Genomic DNA, 19,861 nt, shown 5'->3' on the forward strand with positions numbered 1-19,861 from the left:
CATGTGTAGTCTGTGATCTGTTATTATACTCAAGTAACACGTGCTGTTGCTTAGTTCTTTTCCTCTGATTCTGTAGATCTAATTTTTGTTTTTTTTTTCCCAAATATGAATCTTGCATTTCTACCTGTTAAAAAGCATTCTATTAGTCGCTGCCCATTGTTCAAGCATATCTAAATCCTTCTGAATTCTTTCTCTGTCTTGTGTAGTGTTAAAAATCCCCCCTATATTTGCATCATTTGCAAATTTGATTAGGTTACCTTCAGTTCCCTTATCTAGATCATTTATAAAAATGTTGAACAACACTACGGTCAGGACAGAGCCTTGTGGTACCCCACTTGAAACACTTTTCCAATTGGATGTGCAACCATTTATTACCACTCTTTCGAGTACGATCACTGAGCCAGTTGTGAGTCCACCTAACCGTAGCGTTGTCAATCCCATACATGGTCATTTTTCAATAAGGATCCTGTGTCAAATCCTGACTGATGACAGCCCATTATTGTACTTGGAGTTTAAAAAAATGTCTGTGTTTTTGTTTGTCCACCTGCTTTTTAAGGATTGACCATAGATTCTCAATGGGATTGAGATTGAGGGAGTTTCTTGGTTATGAACTCAACATTTCAGTACTTTATTCACCAAGCCACTTAGTTATCTTTTTTTGCCTTGTGACCAGGGCTGTGGAATGGGTAAACCAAACCTCCGACCCCTCAATTTGCATGACTCTGACTCCACCAAAATGGGCTCTGACTCCACGACTGCGGCTCCACAGCCTTGCCAGGACTGTGGAGTCGGTAAGCCAAACCTCTGACGCCGACTCCTCAATTTCCATGACATCCAACTCCACCAAAATGGGCTCCGACTCCACAGCCCTGCTTTTGACCTAGTGCGCCATCCTGTTTGAAATAGTATTATCACCAAATTGTCCTTAATCTTTGGAAGATTCTTTTAGAGGATGTTTAGATTTTTTTTTTTTCTTATTTATTTCACTTGCTTATGTAGCGCCGTTAATTCCACAGCGCTTTTTACAGACGGTGCCAATTGGAACTCACAACACGAAACTGGAATACGAAGAGGAAACCAATGCAAATACAGGGATAACATACAAACTCTTTGCAGATGTTGTCTTTGGTGGAATTTGAACTCCGGACCCCAGCACTTTAAGGCTACATTGCTAACCAGTGACCACGTGATACCATTCTTTCATCATGGCAGTGTTCATAGGCAAATTTGTGGTCCTATAAATAAATTAGTGTTGGCACTGTAACTTCCAATACAACTGTAGAGACGGTCTTGTGAGGAAGGAGATCTATAGCCTGTTTGCCTCAACGATTATGGAATTTATATATTATTAATGGAATAAAGCATCTTAAAGGGAACCTGTCAGCAGGATTGTGCTGAGTAACCTACAGACAGTGTCAGGTTGGCACCGTTATACTGATTAAAATGATACGTGGGCTGGTGAAATTCTAACTAAGTAGAGCACCACATGAAGACCCCTTTACAGGCCATAACTGAAAATTAAACATTAAACCACATCCACAAGACAAATTTCACAAACCCAGTTATCATTTTAATTAGTATAACGGCGCCAACCTGACTCTGTCTGTAGGTTAGGCTACTTTCACACTTGCGTTTTTCAGCTTCCGTCACAATCCGTTGATTTTTGAGAATGCAGGATCCTGCATTTTCCCATAGACTTGTATTAGCGACGGATTGTGACGGATGGCCTTCCGTTTCATCTGTTGTGCACTGGATCCGTTGGAAAATAGCGGTCCGTCATGCAGAGAAAACGTTCATAGGAACGTTTTTTCTGCACGTTGGAAAATCGATCTGCGACGCATCCTGCGCTGGCCGTCGTCGGCTATAATGGAAGCCTATGGACGCAGGACGTATCACGTTTTTCCCCTCTGAGCAAGCCCGGAAGGATTTTCAAATCCGGGAAAAAGTGTCTTTCTCTCTCTCTCTTTACACTGGATGCGTCGCACACGTTTTTCACTATTTTCGTGACGTCCGTCAATACGTCTTTTTGCTGCACAATGACGTACAGCAGAAGACGCAAGTGTTAAAGTAGCCTTACTGTGCACAATCCTGCTGGCCGGTTCCCTTTAAGGCCATGTTCACACAGTGCATTTTTTACCGCGGAACCGCAGCGGTTTTGCCTCCATTGTGCCTAGTGCCTCCATTGTGCTAAGTCGCCGTATGGGACTACTACTCCCATCCGGTATTAGGATGGGAGAGTTGTCCCTGTGTCCGGCGACTTAGCACAATTGTAAAGTTTACACCAAACACCTACACACAATACACATACATGACACACAGTACAGTACATACAACACATAACACAGAGTATATACTCACCAACAGCACACTTGTAGGCGAAGCCCTCGATCCCCTAGATAAAATCCCAAAATAAAAAATCAAATCCATACTCCCTGTCCGCAGAATCCATAAAACGAGTGTCCCACGCCGATCGGCTGCTCTCCGGCGATACACTGCCAGGAGCGAAGCTCCTAGCAGTGTATCGCGTACTGTTCCGGAGTTCAATGGCTCCGGCGTCTCGGTTAACTGCAGTACAGCTGCGTTGAACTTTCCCACGCAGCACTGCCGTTAAGCGAGAGTGCCGGGGTCAATGACCGCCGGTAAACTCGCTCGCGCATGCGCAGTGACACACCGACAGGAACTATGGCTCCTGTCAGTGTGTTATACGTTATATATATGTGTGATACGTGACACGTGATACGTGGCACTTAAATACATGATACGTGGCACGTGATACGTGGCACTTAAATACGTGATACGTGGCACTTAAATACGTGATACGTGGCACTTAAATACGTGATACGTGGCACTGAAATACGTGGCACTGAAATACGTGGCACTTAAATACGTGGCACTTAAATACGTGATACGTGGCACTTAAATACGTGGCACTTAAATACGTGGCACTGAAATACGTGGCACTTAAATACGTGGCACTGAAATACGTGGCACTGAAATACGTGGCACTGAAATACGTGGCACTGAAATACGTGATACGTGGCACTTAAATACGTGATACGTGGCACTTAAATACGTGGCACTTAAATACGTGGCACTTAAATACGTGATACGTGGCACTGAAATACGTGGCACTGAAATACGTGATACGTGGCACTTAAATACGTGGCACTGAAATACGTGGCACTTAAATACGTGGCACTTAAATACGTGATACGTGGCACTTAAATACGTGGCACTTAAATACGTGGCACTTAAATACGTGATACGTGGCACTTAAATATGTGGCACTGAAATACGTGGCACTTAGGCTATGTTCACATTTGCGTTGTGCGCCGCAGCGTCGGCGCCGCAACACACAACGCAAACAAAAACGCAGCAAAACGCATGCACAACGCTGCGTTTTGCGCCGCATGCGTCCTTTTTTTGATTGATTTTGGACGCAGCAAAAATGCAACTTGCTGCGTCCTCTGCGCCCGGATGCGTGCGCTGCAGTGACGCATGCGGCGCAAAACGCAAGTGCGACGCATGTCCATGCGCCCCCATGTTAAATATAGGGGCGCATGACGCATGCGGCGACGCTGCGGCGCCCGACGCTGCGGCGCAGACCGCAAATGTGAACGTAGACTTAAATAGCTGGATAGAGCTGGATCCGCGGGCTGTGATCTGGCCTACGCTCAGCACTCTGCGGAGCGCTGTCATTCAAAACACGTCCAACTCATTTTGGTGTTTAGTCCCAAAATGGAGGATGGAAGAAGAAAAGGGTTGGACAAGGAAATGACATCATTTCTTTTTTTTTTCCCCCCACTGCAGTTAAAGCTTTATTTGTGTCAAACACAGACAATCTGCAGAGAAAACTGCATAAAAAACCGCATCAAAAAACGCATCAAAAAATGCATCAAAAACGCACCAAAAACGCACCTGCGTTTTCTGCCAAGAGCTGCGGTTTTAGTCCTCAAAAAAAAGGATTGAAATCAGGAACGTGTGAACATACCCTAAGGATTTATTGGCTAGTGTTGTATCTAATCCTGGACTTTATGCTAAATTTATAAAATTGTGTGTGTGCACATTCTATTGGATGAAATGCAACCGCACATATGAATGGTCTCAGGATGCTTTATTGTTAACATGATGAAGGACTTGTGGCACTATTCACCTTTTGGTTCTCCAGGCAATCATTCTTCCAGATGTCCCAAACATTCTGAAGGGTGCTTCATCAGAGAAAATAACTTTACCCCAGTCCTCCATAGTCCAGTCTCCATATTTCCAGCAGAATATCAGCCTGCTCGTGATGTTTTCCTTGGAAAGAAGTGGTTCTTTGCTTCCCTTTTCCTCTAAAAGCCTTTATCTCACTGTGCATGCAGATTCACAGAAACCTGCTTTCTGCCATTCCTCAGTAAGCTGTGTAACGGTGGTGAACCGTTCCCTAAATTGAATCCTCTTTAGGAGATACTACTGGCATTTGCTGGACTTACTTGGGTGGTCTGAAGCCTTCTTCACAGCAGTTGAACCACTGGGAATCTCCCTGAATAAATCACATACAAAAACAGAAAATATAATCCCCCTTCTCTCCCTTCCTAAACAGGAGTCCTGGAACAGTTTTTGTATAGGAAGGTTAAAGGGAACCTGTCACCCTCCCCCAGGGACTATTAAAGTAAAAAAAGCCACCTTCAGCAGCACTAAGGCTGCATTCTGTCAAGGTGGCTCTTATCTTTTATGATCCCTAGGAACACTGAAATAATGACTTTTTTAAATTTCCCACCATACCTCTATTGAGTCAGGGAGGTATGTCTCGCGAGACTTCACAAATCTCATCAGCACCATCTTCAATGGAGCACAGTGACCAGCTCCACTGCGCAGGCACCAGATCCCCAGCCCCGCAGTGTGAATAAAATCATAACACACTGCTGGGCGGGATCTGGGGACCCCGCTACACAAAAGCGCCGGTGACGTCACGACAAAGAGAGGAGGCAGCGCCCGGGGGACACAGGGGGATGATGGACGGCTGTGAGGCGGTTGAGTCAGGGGGAGAAAACATACCTCCCTGACTCAAAAGAGGTATGGCGTGAAATTTATAAAAGTCATTATTTCAGCGTTCCTAGGGATAATAAACCTAAGAACCACCTTCACAGAATGCAGCCTTAGTGCTGCTGAAGTTGGCTCTTTTACTTTAATAGGCCCTGGGGGGTGACAGGTTCCCTTTAAAGGGTATCTTCTGTATACCATATTTTGCCATTTTCATATATGCAAATAAGACCAAGAGTAATTCTAATGATTCAACGTGTAAACAAAAGTTATCTGCCTTCCAGCAAGTGTCCAATCTACACTGTTTAGTTGCAAGCCTAGAAAAGGAATGTTAGTTTACCGTAAAGAGGCAAAAATATTTTACCAGTTTGCTCTTAGAACTCATTGCGGCGCGCAATGCACCCTTGGGAACGGAAGCCGCCGCATGCGTCGCGGAGAGGCGGGAGAACTGCGGGGGCCGTCGGAAGGTAAGTATATCCATATTTTTTATTTTTTTTATTATTTTTTTTTTTTAAACTCAATTATGGATCCCAGGGCCTGAAGGAGAGTCCCAATTTATTATGCCATTTATAGCTAATGGTACATGGCTAGCCTTTATATTATAACTGTTAGGACTAATAATACATTTTCCAAATGGTAAATGGCCAGCCCTTGAACATTGATCCATTTGAGTTTTTTCTCTATTTCTGTCTATTTTTCTGTTATTTAGGGTCATAACATTCCGTTTCTTTTTTTTTTTAGGTATTTCCAGTGTTACTTCGTTCAATGCCATTGAAGGAAGATTTTGAGGAGAACTGTGTAGTATTTAAATGCATTGCATTCCTTTATGAGAATAATCCTTCACAGGTATATTTTTAACATACATTATTGGAAGTCATATCTACATAAATACCTTTTATATCACCTTGCGTAACAGGAATATTACAGTAATTTTATATGCTCTACTTATATATGAGGCTTCTCTCTGTGCTTCCTGAGGTCTTTCTTGGTAGCATTGGTAAACTGCATAGAGATACTGTTTTTTTTTTTTATTATAAGACATACTTTTTCCCCAAAAATTTTGGGGGGAAATGAGGGTGCGTCTTATAATTCGAATATACGGTACCTTACCGGCCGTGATGGAGCAGGGTCCCAGGTTGCTGCTGGATTAGGCAAGAGTGGCGCGTTGCACATCCGAACACCCTTTTTCAGTTCACCACCTGACCGCACCATTGGAGGACGTCCTTCTTACCCTCAGTGGGACAGGAACAACAAGCGGTTAAAAGGACCCTCCCCACTCCACCCACCAGTGTTTTTCCTGTCCCACTGCGGATAGGAACGGCAAGCGTATCCTCCGACGGTACTGTGCAGATGGTGGGGATCGGGGGGCCCAGCCTTTCCCTTCCCTGCCGCAAGAAATCTGCGGCTGATACCTTTTATGGGGGGTCCCTCAGCCTCCCCAGTGTAGCGCTGCTCCTGGGGTCGGGTCCGCTTCCTCCTCATTGGGGGCTCTCGGTCCGGGTGCCTGCCTGCCGGGGAGTCAAGGCGATGGCCGCTCAGCACGACCAGCTCCAGCATGCAGCCGCAGCTTCTCCAGCGACCGCTTCCAATCGACCGCGCTACTTCCGGCCGCGACGGCCGCGTCATTTCCGATCGCGGCCAGCGTGGGGAATGGCGCCGGCAGCAGTACCGGCCTCGGTGAGGGGTACAGCGCGGTCACCGCAGCGGCGGTAAGGAGGGCAGGATCAACCAGGTAAATCCTATATAAACTCACTAAGGGGGTCTGTATGCCGCCGGCCATCCTGATAAAGGAGCACTCGGTTACACGGCTAAGATTGTCCTCAATATGGAGGAGACTGCCAGGCCTGAGGGTACTGACCAGCTTCAAGGGCACGTGAGTGGGCTATGTAAAGCCATACCACAAGGCTCACCCCTCCCCCTGCTTCCCTATCTACGCATTCCATATGTATCTCTATCCTAGGCAGAGCCTCCCATACCCACATCCGAAAGGAAAAAATCTGGAAGAAATAAATGCCCAATATGTGCCACTAAGTTTCCAGAAAATTGGCAGAAGCCGTTGTGCAAATCGTGCACATCCAAGATTGTGGGTGATGAACAGACTGCGTTACTATCCAGTATGAGGACAATGATTCCGGCAGGAGGTTCAGGCTTCCATCTCAAGCTTGAATCTTCCCCAGGCATCTTAGTCAGAACCGCAAGCCTCACGGAAGAGGCCGAGGGAGTCTAGCCCCTCTTCCAAGGGAGAGGTTTCGGAAGATTCTGATCAGGAAGAAAGAGACGGATCATTGGGCAGAGGGAAAAGATATCTCTTCTCTGCGGCGGACACAGATGAGCTTCTTTATGCTGTACGTAACACCATGCAGTTACAGGATACGCCAGAGGAGACCTCGATCCAGGACGAGATGTTTGGCAGATTGCATGCCCAGGTCACGAAGGTTTTTCCCGTTAACAACCACATCCGTTCCATAATCCTGGAAGAATGGCAAGAAGCGGAGAAGAGACTAGTGGTACCCAGGGATTTTAGACTCCGTTTGCCCTATAATCCAGAGGACATTAAAGTGTGGGATGAAGTCCCCAAAATTGATGTTCCGCTAGCAAAAGTGGCGAAGACGACCTCAATCCCATTTGAGGACTCCTCCGCATTAAAAGATCCCATGGATCGCATAGCAGATGGTCTGCTCAGGAGAACTTGGGAGTCCTCCGCAGCAATAATACGGGCCAATATAGCGGCAACATCTGTGGCCCGGTCAATGCATCTATGGATTGACGATTTGGAGGAACATCTCAAAGCAAAGACTTCCAGAGATGTTATTCTCAAATCCCTGCCGTTGCTTAAACTTGCAACAGGCTTTATGGCAGACGCGTCTGCTGAATCAGTACGCTTTGCGGCCAGAAGCGAATCCTTGTCCAACGCGGCCAGAAGAGCCATCTGGCTTAAAAACCTGTTCAGGGGATATCCAGTCAAAAAATAAATTGTGCGGAATCCCATTCTCAGGGAATAAAGTATTTGGGCCTATTCTAGATGACATCTTAGAAAAAGCCTCAGATAAAAAGAAGGGGTTCCCTGAGGAGAATACAAAAAAGTACCAGCCCTTTCGTAGAGCCCGACCTAGTCAGAGGACAGACTACAGGGGGAAAGGGAAGACTGGGAGGTGGTCTTATCCCAAGGGTGGAAAGGGTAGAGACTCCATCTTCCCAAGTGCAGGTACACCAAAGCCAAACAAATGACATCAAGGTGGGTGGTCGGTTACAAAAATTTCTAGGGGGTTAGCAGAAAATATCCCAAAATCTGTGGATTCTGCAGGTGATTGCTCAGGGATACAAACTAGAGTTCTCCAGCAGTCCCCCAGAAAGATTTGTGGTAACCCGACCATGTCCGCTCTCAGACTCCTCCATGTGGACAAACATCCAGGAGTTGTTGGAGTTAGAGGCGATTATTCCAGATTCCCATCTCAGAAAGAGGCAAAAGCCATTATTCCCATTTGTTTTCAATAAAGAAACCGTTTGGGGACTCCCGGACGATCATAAATTTAAAACCACTAAACAGATGGGTCCGGTACAAAAGATTCAGGATGGAATCTATAAAATCCACAACGCCTCTTATAGACAAGGACATGGTGATGTGCACCTTAGACCTAAGCAATTCATACTATCATGTCCCGATACACGCTTCCTACCAAAAATTCCTAAGATTTGCCCTAATGAACGAGGGGATATTACATCACTTCCAGTTCAGATGTCTCCCCTTCGGGCTTGCTTCAGCGCCCAGGATATTTACCAAACTGATGTCGGAAGTTGTGGCCTATCTAAGAAACCAGAATGTGACCATAGTACCATATCTGGACGACTTTCTGATAATGGCGAGATCAGAGAAACTCCTCAGAATAGATTGCAACCTCACTCTTTCCATCCTGCAGGATCTGGGGTGGATTGTGAACTGGAAGAAATCCTGCCTGGTCCCAGATTCCAGAATAAAATTTTTGGTTTGGGGGTGATTTTGGATTCCAATCTAAAAACATCTTTCTTACCAGAAGACAGATAAGAGGCCTTGATCAGGCACATTCAGCAATTCAGAAGAAGTACCCTGTCCATAAGAGAGGCAATGAGGATACTCGGCTTCATGACAGCATGCATACCCTGTGTGAAATGGAGCCAATTCCATGGAGTGGGAGTTACAGAAAGAAGTCTTGGGATCTTGGAACAGGAAACAGAGTTCCCTAGACAGGAAGATGATTGTGTCTCCGTCAGTGAAGAGATCCCTAACCTGGTGGACCACACCGGAAAACCTGAGAGAGGGAGTTCCTTGGATACTCGATCCCTGTGTTAAGGTTACCACAGACGCCAGTCAATACGGATGGGGCGGTCATATAGGAAGAACATACTATCAGGGAGAATGGTCTCCTCAGATTGCCGCAAGGTCATCAAATTTCAGGGAGCTGTATGCGATCTGGAAGGTGTTGTACCAGGCCCAATCACAGGTCAGGGGCAGACACGTAAGAATACTGTCCGACAATGTCACAGCAGTGGCATTTCTGAGACACCAGGGTGGTCCGAAGCATCCACCACTGCAACACTTAGCAGACCAGATTTTCAGATGGGCGGAGAAATCGGTCAAATCCATCTCGGCAGTTCACCTGGAAGGCACCAAGAATCAAATAGCAGATTTCTTGAGCAGAACGTCGGTACATCCCGGAGAATGGGAACTGAACCCGGAAGTATTCAGCAGTCTGTGCCAGAAATGGGGAACACCTCAGGTGGACCTTTTTGCCACCAGGTCAAATACAAAGACCAGAGCATTTTTTTCGCTCAGTCCTTTAGACGGAGCCACTGCAGTAGACGCCTTGTCTCAGTTTTGGGGAGAAGGTCTCCTGTACACATTCCCACCTCTTCCTCTGATACCGAAGACACTCAGGAAGATACGACACGAGGGAGCAACCGTAATCCTGGTGGTTCCTTTTTGGCCAAAAAGGACCTGGTTTTCTCTACTGTCCAGAATGTCAACAGAGAGACCTTAAGATCCAGAGGCCTGTCAGAAGATGTCATTACCACACTCCAGGCAAGCAGAAAACCGGTGACTTCGGCGATTTACAACAAAATCTGGAAGCGGTATTGTTCCTTTCTGGGAGGGGCTTCTGTGGATGTTTCAAAACCAGACATTCCCAGAATCCTCGACTTCCTGCAACTCGGATTTGACAAGGGCCTTCGGCCTAGTACTCTAAAAGTACTGATTGCAGCGCTTAGTGTCTTTTTTGATACATCACTAGCCTCCCATCCCTGGATAGCAAGATTTTCCAGGGCCACACAGAGAATGAGGCCACTTGTGAGGAAATCAACTCCTCCTTGGGACCTAAACCTGGTCCTTAACACTCTGTGTAAAACCCCATACTTGTTATCAGAAGATATGAGCATAACCAATCTCTCCTTTAAAACTGCCTTCCTGATTGCCATCACGTCAGCTAAAGGCTGGGTGAGATGCAGGCTCTTTCCACCCAGAACCCATATCTTAACATTTTTGACGACAGGATAGTCTTAAAACTTAACCCAGCTTTTTCGTCCCCAAGGTGGTGTCCTCAACCAATATAAATCAGGAAATAATCCTTCCTTCATTCATTCTGCCAACACCCTAGAAACGCAAAAGAAGGGGTCTACCATAACCTTGACGTTAGGGAGACTTTTCTAAAATACCTGGGGGCGACTGAGAGTTGGAGACAGGACACTAACTTGTTCGTACAGTATGGTGGTCCAAATAGGGGTTGTAAAGCTGCAAAATCAACCATCGCTAGGTGGATTAAAACCATGATAAGCCTAGCATATACAGACCAAGGGAAAGATCCCCCAGACACTCTTAGGGCCCATTCAACACGAGCTATCTCTACATCATGGGCAGAGAAGAGGGGAGCCTCAGCTGAGCAAATCTGTAGGGCGGCAACTTGGACTAGTCTTTCTACCTTTGCTAGACACTAAAAATTAGATGTCGTATCTGACCAGTTAGCTTTTGGTAGAAAAGTATTACATGCAGTAGTCCCACCCTAGTTAAACATCCTTTGGTATTCCTCCAATGGCGCTGTCAGGTGGTGAACTGCAAAACGGTAATTAGTTCTTACCGGTAATTGTGTTTCCAGGAATCCACCTGACAGCACTACTAGTTCCCTCCCACTGCAAGTTTATACTATTGTCTAATGTGATGTAACATTGGTCTATAACTGTTAATAAACTCTTTTTGCATCCATCCAGATGTGGTACTTAGAAAATCACTGGTGGGTGGAGTGGGGAGGGTCCTTTTAACCGCTTGTTGTTCCTGTCCCACTGAGGGTAAGAAGGACGTCCTCCAATGGTGCTGTCAGGTGGATTCCTGGAAACACAATTACCGGTAAGAACTAATTACGGTTTTCTCCCAGTCTGTGGTTCGCAGCATCACCCCACTCCTGCCTCCGCCAGGAGCGACCCTGGAACCCCGCTTCACCGCAGCCACCACCCCCAGTAAGCAATAAGACACATGGATTGTAAGAAGCACCACCATTTTATTAAAAAAAAGTTGTTGTTTTTTTCCTATTTTTCTCCTCAAAATTTGGGGTATGTCTTATAATCCTCAAGTCAGCAAATGCCCTGCAAACATATCTGCACAACATCCAACCAACCTAGCAAACATGTTGGTTCTCTGTAGTTTTATAGATCCAACCTTTACTAGAGTGTACGCAAGAAATGCCCAAGTGTTTTCCTGATAGATTGTGTTGTTTTACTATACAATTTTTTTTTTAAGTCTGTTATTGCTGATTAGTGCCCTTTTGCTTAACAGAGCTAAACAATCAGGTAGTATATGTTACTGCAAGCCTTAAAAAGGCATATTTACTGACTTTATGTAGAAATGGGGTGCAAAAGTGGTAGAATATTGTTACAGTTGATGGAGCAAGATGTTTAACCCCTTAATGACTAAGCCAAACATTTCAATTCTGGCCACTTTATGTGGTAATGACTCTGGAACGCTTCTACATTTCCCAGTGAGTCTGAGATTATTTTTTGTGACACATAGTACTTTAACCCCTTCTCGACATATGACATACTGGTATGTCATATCTTGAAGGTACTTCCCTCAAATTGACGTGCCGTTACATCATGGCAATTGTGAGCTCACAGAAGCTGTGCCTGCACTTTTGTCGCCATGAGCTGGGCCTAAGTGATAGCCGAGCTATGGCTGTCCCAGCCAGGGTGGATGCCAGCACTGTCCCTGGCTGTTTAACCCTCTAAATGCCGCGATCGATAATCCCTATCCCACCTGATATGCACCTCCACAAAGTGATCACAGGGGTCTGATAGTTGCCTTAACAGCAGAATGTCAAATAATAACTACCTGGACTGTCAGCTACAGTGGCCTGATAGACCATGCTCAGAATATGGTGTAAAAGGCATTCTACCAGTGTAACACTTGACAGGTGTAATGCGTTAGAGTGTAGTTCCATGGCACTGAATTATACCAGTATCAAAGCAATAAAAGTTGAAGTCCCATAGAAGGACTAGGAGGAAAAAAAAACTGTAAATGTGTGTGTATATATGTGTGTATATATGTGTGTGTGTATATATATATATATATATTACATTATTAATAAATATTTATGTAGAAACAAAAATAAGTGTAAGGGTATTTTCGCACTGAGTTTTTTGCTGTCTTGGGTTCTCCCCTATTTTTGATAACAAGCCAGGCAAAGCTCACAGCTGGGGGTTGCAACCCTCAGCTGTCAGCTTCAGCAAGCCTGGTTATCAAGAATAGAGGGGTCGCCACGCTGTTTTTTTAAATTATTTTTGTATCATTTTTAGCAACCAGCCTTGCTAAATCAGACAGCTGGGGGCTGGTATTCTAAGGCTGGTAAGAGGCCATGGATATTGGCCCTCCCCAGCCTAAAAATAGCAGCCCGCAGCTGCCCAGAAAAGGCACATCTATTAGATGTGCCAATTCTGTTGCATTGCCCGGCTCTTCCCACTTGCCCTGTAACGGTAGCAAGTGGGGTAATAGTCGGGGGAGTTGATGTCGCCTTTGTATTGTCCATTGACATCAAGCCCCCGAGGTTAGTAATGGAGAGGCGACAATAAGATGCCCCAACTATTAACCCCATAGTCACATTGTAAGAAAATATAGACACCCATAATAAAGTCTTTTAATTGAAAAAAATGACACAACCTCCTTTAATAATCTCAATTAAATCATACTTACGACCTCGCCTAATTCCACTGAAGCCGTCAATCTCCTGTAATAAATCAAAAATAATAAAACAACAATATCCCTCACCTCTCCATTGTTCTGTCCCATGCTGTAATCCATGTCTGGGGGATAATTAGTTTTCAACCTGGATGGTGCCAAGATGCGACCGTCCAGGCTGAGAACCACTGGTGAATGAGCTGCTGTGAGTGCATCCTCAGTGAATAGCGGTGACGTTACTGAGGCTCCATTCCCAGCCGGGAAAAACTGCGGTGACTTCGGTGAGATCCCCACTAGCAACGTGAGAAAGTCACACGGTGCAAAAGCGAGTTCGCCGTGAGAATTTCACTGCCTCCTGAAGAAGTTAAAACAAAACGTGCGTTGGGACGGCAGGAACAGCTTGTTGCCAGCGCTCTGCCACATTGTAATCAGTAAAGGCCCCGTCTCACATAGCGATTTACCAACGATCACGACCAGCGATACGACCTGGCCGTGATCGTTGGTAAGTCGTTGTGTGGTCGCTGGGGAGCTGTCACACAGACAGCTCTCTCCAGCGACCAACGATCAGGGGAACGACTTCGGCATCGTTGAAACTGTCTTCAACGATGCCGAAGTCCCCCTGCAGCACCCGGGTAACCAGGGTAAACATCGGGTTACTAAGCGCACGGCCGCGCTTAGTAACCCGATGTTTACCCTGGTTACCAAAAAAAACAAACAGTACATACTCACCATCTGATGTCCGTCAGGTCCCTCGCCGTCCGCTTCCCGCTCTGACTGAGTGCCGCCGTACAGTGAGAGCAGAGCGCAGGGGTGACGTCACTGCTGTGCTGTGCTCTCACTGTACGGCGGCACTCAGTCAGAGCAGGAAGCAGACGGCAAGGGACCTGACAGACATCAGATGGTGAGTATGTACTGTTTGGTTTTTTTTACATTTACGCTGGTAACCAGGGTAAACATCGGGTTACTAAGCGCGGCCCTGCGCTTAGTAACCCGATGTTTACCCTGGTTACCAGTGAAGACATCGCTGGATCGGTGTCACACACACCGATTCAGCGATGTCAGCGGGACCTCAACGACCAAAAAAAGGTCCAGGCCATTCCGACACGACCAGCGATCTCGCAGCAGGGGCCTGGTCGCTGGTACGTGTCACACATAGCGAGATCGCTACTGAGGTCGCTGTTGCGTCACAAAACTTGTGACTCAGCAGCGATCTCGCTAGCGATCTCGCTATGTGAGACGGGGCCTTAAGTGTACTCCCTTATTATAAGCTTTATTTAATTAGGCTTGTTCACAGCCATAATTTATTCTGAATGCACCCTTTGCTTTTTGGTAATTAGCACACTGCACTTTATTCCTTCATGCTGCTAATAGAGTGTACTCTGCTCTGCATTCCTATTGACGCATAAGCTCTACTTCACATTGAGGTTACATTCTATTTGCACTGTGGTAGCAGTACCCATGTATTCTTTTTGTACTTTACAATTTTTTTTGTTGTCTGCTATTACATATTTTTTTATGGGGGTATATAGTAATATACTAACTTGCTGACATACTGTATAAATTATACATTATGTATTTTGCTGGAAACCTTCTGTCCCTGTTTCTGATTTGGTGTCCAGTGGTTTAGTTGATTTTGTGACTTTCAATATTTTAAATATACCGTATATACTCGAGTAAAAGCCGAGATTTTCAGACCATTTTTGTAGGCTGAAAGTGCCCCTCTCGGCTTATACTCGAGTCATCGTCCCAGAGGGTCGTCGGGGGAGCGGCAGGAGTGGCGGCTGTCACATCATACTCACCCACTCCTGGCGCAGTCTCTGCACTTCTCTGCTTCTCAGATGGTCTCTGGCTCCGGCAGCTCTTCCTGTGTTCAGCAGTCACATGGTACCACTCATTAAAGTAATGAATATGCACGCGACTCCACTCCCATCGGCATGGAGCGCATATTAATTACTTTAACCCCTTCATGACCCAGCCTATTTTGACCTTAATGACCTGGCCGTTTTTTGCAATTCTGACCAGTGTCCCTTTGTGAGGTAATAACTCAGGAACGCTTCAACGGATCCTAGCGGTTTTGAGATTGTTTTTTCGAGACATATTGGGCTTCATGTTAGTGGTAAATTTAGGTCGATAATTTTTGCGTTTATTTGTGAAAAAAATGGAAATTTGGTGAAAATGTTGAAAATTTCGCAATCTTCAAATTTTGAATTTTTATTCTGTTAAACGAGAGAGTTATGTGACACAAAACAGTTAATAAATAACATTACCCACATGTCTACTTTACATCAGCACAATTTTGGAAACAAAATTTTTTTTTTGCTAGGAAGTTATAAGGGTTAAAATTTGACCAGCGATTTCTCATTTTTACAACAAAATTTACAAAACCATTTTTTTTAGGGACCACCTCACATTTGAAGTCAGTTTGAGGGTTCTATATGGCTGAAAATACCCAAAAGTGACACCATTCTAAAAACTGCACCCCTCAAGGAAGTTAAAACCACATTCAATAAGTTTATTAACCCTTCAGGTGCTTCACAGCAGCAGAAGCAACATGGAAGGAAAAAATGAACATTTAACTTTTTAGTTACAAAAATGATCTTTTAGCAACAATTTTTTTATTTTCCCAAGGGTAAAAAGAGAAACTGGACCCCAAAAGTTATTGTACAATTTGTCCTGAGTACGCCGATACCCCATATGTGGGGGGAAGCACTGTTTGGGCACACGACAGGGCTCGGAAGGGAAAGAGCGCCATTTGACTTTTTCAATGAAAAATTGGCTCCAATCTTTAGCGGACACCATGTCGCGTTTGGAGAGCTCCTGTGTGCCTAAATATTGGAGCTCCCCCACAAGTGACCCCATTTTGTAAACTAGACCCCCCAAGGAACTTATCTAGATGCATAGTGAGCACTTTGAACCCCCAAGTGCTTCACAAATTGATCCGTAAAAATGAAAAAGTACTTTTTTTTCACAAAAAATTTTTTTAGCCTCGATTTGTTCATTTCCACATGGGCAACAGGATGAAATGGATCCTAAAATGTGTTGGGCAATTTCTCCTGAGTACACCGATACCTCATATGTGGTTACAAACCACTGTTTGGGCACACGGCAGGGCTCGGAAGGGAAGGAGCTCCATTTAACTTTTGAATGAAAAATTAGCTCCAATCGTTAGCGGACACCATGTCACGTTTGGAGAGCCCCTGTGTGCCTAAACCTTGGAGCTCCCCCACAAGTGACCCCATTTTGGAAACTAGACCCCCAAAGGAACTTATCTAGATGCATAGTGAGCACTTTGAACCCCCAAGTGCTTCACAAATTGATCCATAACAATAAAAAAGTACTTTTTTTTTCAGAAAAAATTTCTTTTAGCCTCAATTTGTTCATTTCCACATGGGCAACAGGATAAAATGGATCCTACCATTTATTGGGCAATTTCTCCTGAGTACACTGATACCTCACATGTGGGGGTAAACCACTGTTTGGGCACACGGCAGGGCTCGGAAGGGAAGGAGCGCCATTTGACTTTTTGAATGAAAAATTAGCTCCAATCGTTAGCGGACACCATGTCGCGTTTGGAGAGCCCCTGTGTGCCTAAACATTGGAGCTCCCCCACATGTGACCCCATTTTGGAAACTAGACCCCCCAAGGAACTTATCTAGATGCATATTGAGCACTTTGAACCCCAAGGTGCTTCACAAATTGATCCGTAAAAATGAAAAAGTACTTTTTTTTTTTCACAAAAAAAATTCTTTTAGCCTCAATTTGTTCATTTCCACATGGGCAGCAGGATAAAATGGATCCTAAAATTTATTGGGAAATTTCTCCTGAGTACACTGATACCTCACATGTGGGGGTAAACCACTGTTTGGGCACACGGCAGGGCTCAGAAGGGAAGGCGCGCCATTTGACTTTTTGAATGAAAAATTAGCTCCAATCGTTAGCGGACACCATGTCGCGTTTGGAGAGACCCCGTGTGCCTAAACATTGGAGCTCCCCCACATGTGACCCCATTTTGGAAACTAGACCTCCCATGGAACTAATCTAGATGTGCGGTGACCACTTTAAACCCCAAGTGCTTCACAGAAGTTTATAACGCAGAGCCGTGAAAATAAAAAATCTTTTTTCTTTCCTCAAAAATTATTTTTTAGCCCGCAATTTTTTATTTTCACAAGAGTAACAGGAGAAATTGGACCCCCAAAGTTGTTGTCCAGTTTGTCCTGAGTACGCTGATACCCCATATGTGGGGGGGGGAACCACTGTTTTGGCACACATCGGGGCTCGGAAGGGAAGTAGTGACGTTTTGGAATGCAGACTTTGATGGAATGGTCTGCAGGCATCATGTTACGTTTGCAGAGCCCCTGATGTGCCTAAACAGTAGAAACCCCCCACAAGTGAACCCATTTTGGAAACTAGACCCCCCCAAGGAACTTATCTAGATATGTGGTGAGCACTTTGAACCCCCAAGTGCTTCACAGAAGTTTACAACGCAGAGCCGTGAAAATAAAAAATCATTTTTCTTTCCTCAAAAATGATGTTTTAGCAAGCAATTTTTTATTTTCACAAGGGTAACAGGAGAAATTGGACACCAATAATTGTTGCCCAGTTTGTCCTGAGTACACTGATACCCCATATGTGGGGGTAAACCACTGTTTGGGCGCACGTCGGGGCTCGGAAGGGAGGGAGCACCATTTGACTTTTTGAACGCAAGATTGGCTGGAATCAATGGTGGCGCCATGTTGCGTTTGGAGACCCCTGATGTGCCTAAACAGTGGAAACCCCTCAATTCTAACTCCAACACTAACCCCAACACACCCCTAACCCTAATCCCAACTCTAGCCATAACCCTAACCACAACCCTAACCCCAACACACCCCTAACCACAACCCTAACCCCAACACACCCCTAACCCTAATCCCAACCCTAATCCTAACCCTAATCCCAACTCTAATCCTAACCCTAATCCCAACTCTAACCACAACCCTAACCCCAACACACCCATAACCCTAACCACAAGCCTAATCTTAACCCTATTTCCAACCCTAGCCCTAATTCCAACCCTAACCCTAAGGCTATGTGCCCACGTTGCGGATTCGTGTGAGATTTTTCCGCACCATTTTCGAAAAATCCTCAGGTAAAAGGCAATGCGTTTTACCTGTGGATTTACTGCGGATTTCCTGTGTTTTTTCGTGTGGATTTCACCTGCGGATTCCTATTGAGGAACAGGTGTAAAACGCTGCGTAATCCGCACAAAGAATTGACATGCTGCGGAAAATACAACGCAGCGTTACCGCGCTGTATTTTCCGCACCATGGGCACAGCGGATTTCGTTTTGCCATAGGTTTACATGGAACTGTAAACCTGATGGAACACTGCTACGAATCCGCAGCGGCCAATCCACTGCGGATACGCAGCCAAATCCGCCTAATTCTAAGGCTATGTGCACACGCTGCGGAAAACGCTGCGGATCTGCAGTGTTTCCGCAGCTGCGGGTGCGCAGCAGTTTCCCATGAGTTTATAGTTTGATGTAAACCTATGGGAAACAAAAAACGCTGTGCCCATGCTGCGGAAAAAAATGCGCGGAAGCGCAGCAGTTTACATTCTGCAGCATGTCACTTATTTCTGCGGATTCCGCAGCGGTTTTACACCTGCTCCAATAGAAAACCGCAGTTGTAAAACCGCAGTGAAATCCGCAGAAAAACCACGGTGAATCCGCGATATATCCGCAGCGGTTTTGCACTGCGGATTTATCAAATCCGCTGCGGAAAAATCCGCAGAGGACCAGAATACGTGTGCACATACCCTAACCCTAGTTCTAACCCTAACCCTAGTTCTAACCCTAACCCTAGTTCTAACCCTAACCCTAGTTCTAACTTTAGTGGGGGAAAAAATAAAAAAAAAATATTTTCTTTATTTTATTGTCCCTACCTGTGGGGGTGATAAAGGGGGGGGGGGTTAATTTACTATTTTTTTTATTTTGATCACTGTGATAGGTTTTATCACAGTGATCGAAATGTACATTGAACGAATCTGCCGGCCGGCAGATTCGGCGGGCGCGCACTGCGCATGCGCCCGCCATTTTGGAAGATGGCGGCGCCCAGGGAGAAGACGGATGGACACCGGGATGCTCGGTAAGTATGAAGGGGGGGAGATCGGAGCACAGGGGGGGTGGATCGCGGCACGGGGGGAGCGGACAGGAGGACGGAGGGGAGCGGGCCACCTAACGGAGGACTGGGGAGTAGATCGGTGGGGGGGGGGGGCAGAGCAGTATTTCCAGCCATGGCCGATGATATTGCAGCATCGGCCATGGCTGGATTGTAATATTTCACCATTTTCATAGGTGAAATATTACAAATTGCTCTGATTGGCTGTTGCACTTTCAACAGCCAATCAGAGCGATCGTAGCCACGGGGGGGTGAAGCCACCCCCCCCCTGGGCTAAAGTACCACTCCCCCTGTCCCTGCAGATCGGGTGAAATTGGAGTTAACCCTTTCACCCGATCTGCAGGGACGCGATCATTCTGTGACACAGCATATGCGTCACAGGTCGGATTGGCACCGACTTTCATGACGCATACGCTGTCACAGGTCGGGAAGGGGTTAATGAGCGGTATCATGTGACTGCTGAACACAGGAACAAGCTGCCGGTGCCAGA

The 19,861-nt window shown here is 45.7% G+C and overlaps 1 protein-coding gene across 2 annotated transcripts in view; it reads left to right on the forward strand.

The window, feature by feature from the left end:
- The window catches only part of IPO4 (importin 4), a 359,020-nt gene that overhangs the window by 312,727 nt on the left and 26,432 nt on the right, over positions 1–19,861 (forward strand). For both annotated transcript variants that reach the window (XM_077248938.1, XM_077248939.1), the window contains exon 28: positions 5,764–5,868. In XM_077248938.1, the coding sequence (XP_077105053.1) occupies positions 5,764–5,868 (105 nt within the window). The remainder of the gene's footprint in view (positions 1–5,763; positions 5,869–19,861) is intronic.

The sequence above is a fragment of the Ranitomeya variabilis genome, chromosome 1, assembly GCF_051348905.1.
Source record: "Ranitomeya variabilis isolate aRanVar5 chromosome 1, aRanVar5.hap1, whole genome shotgun sequence".
Taxonomy (NCBI): Eukaryota; Metazoa; Chordata; class Amphibia; order Anura; family Dendrobatidae; genus Ranitomeya; species Ranitomeya variabilis.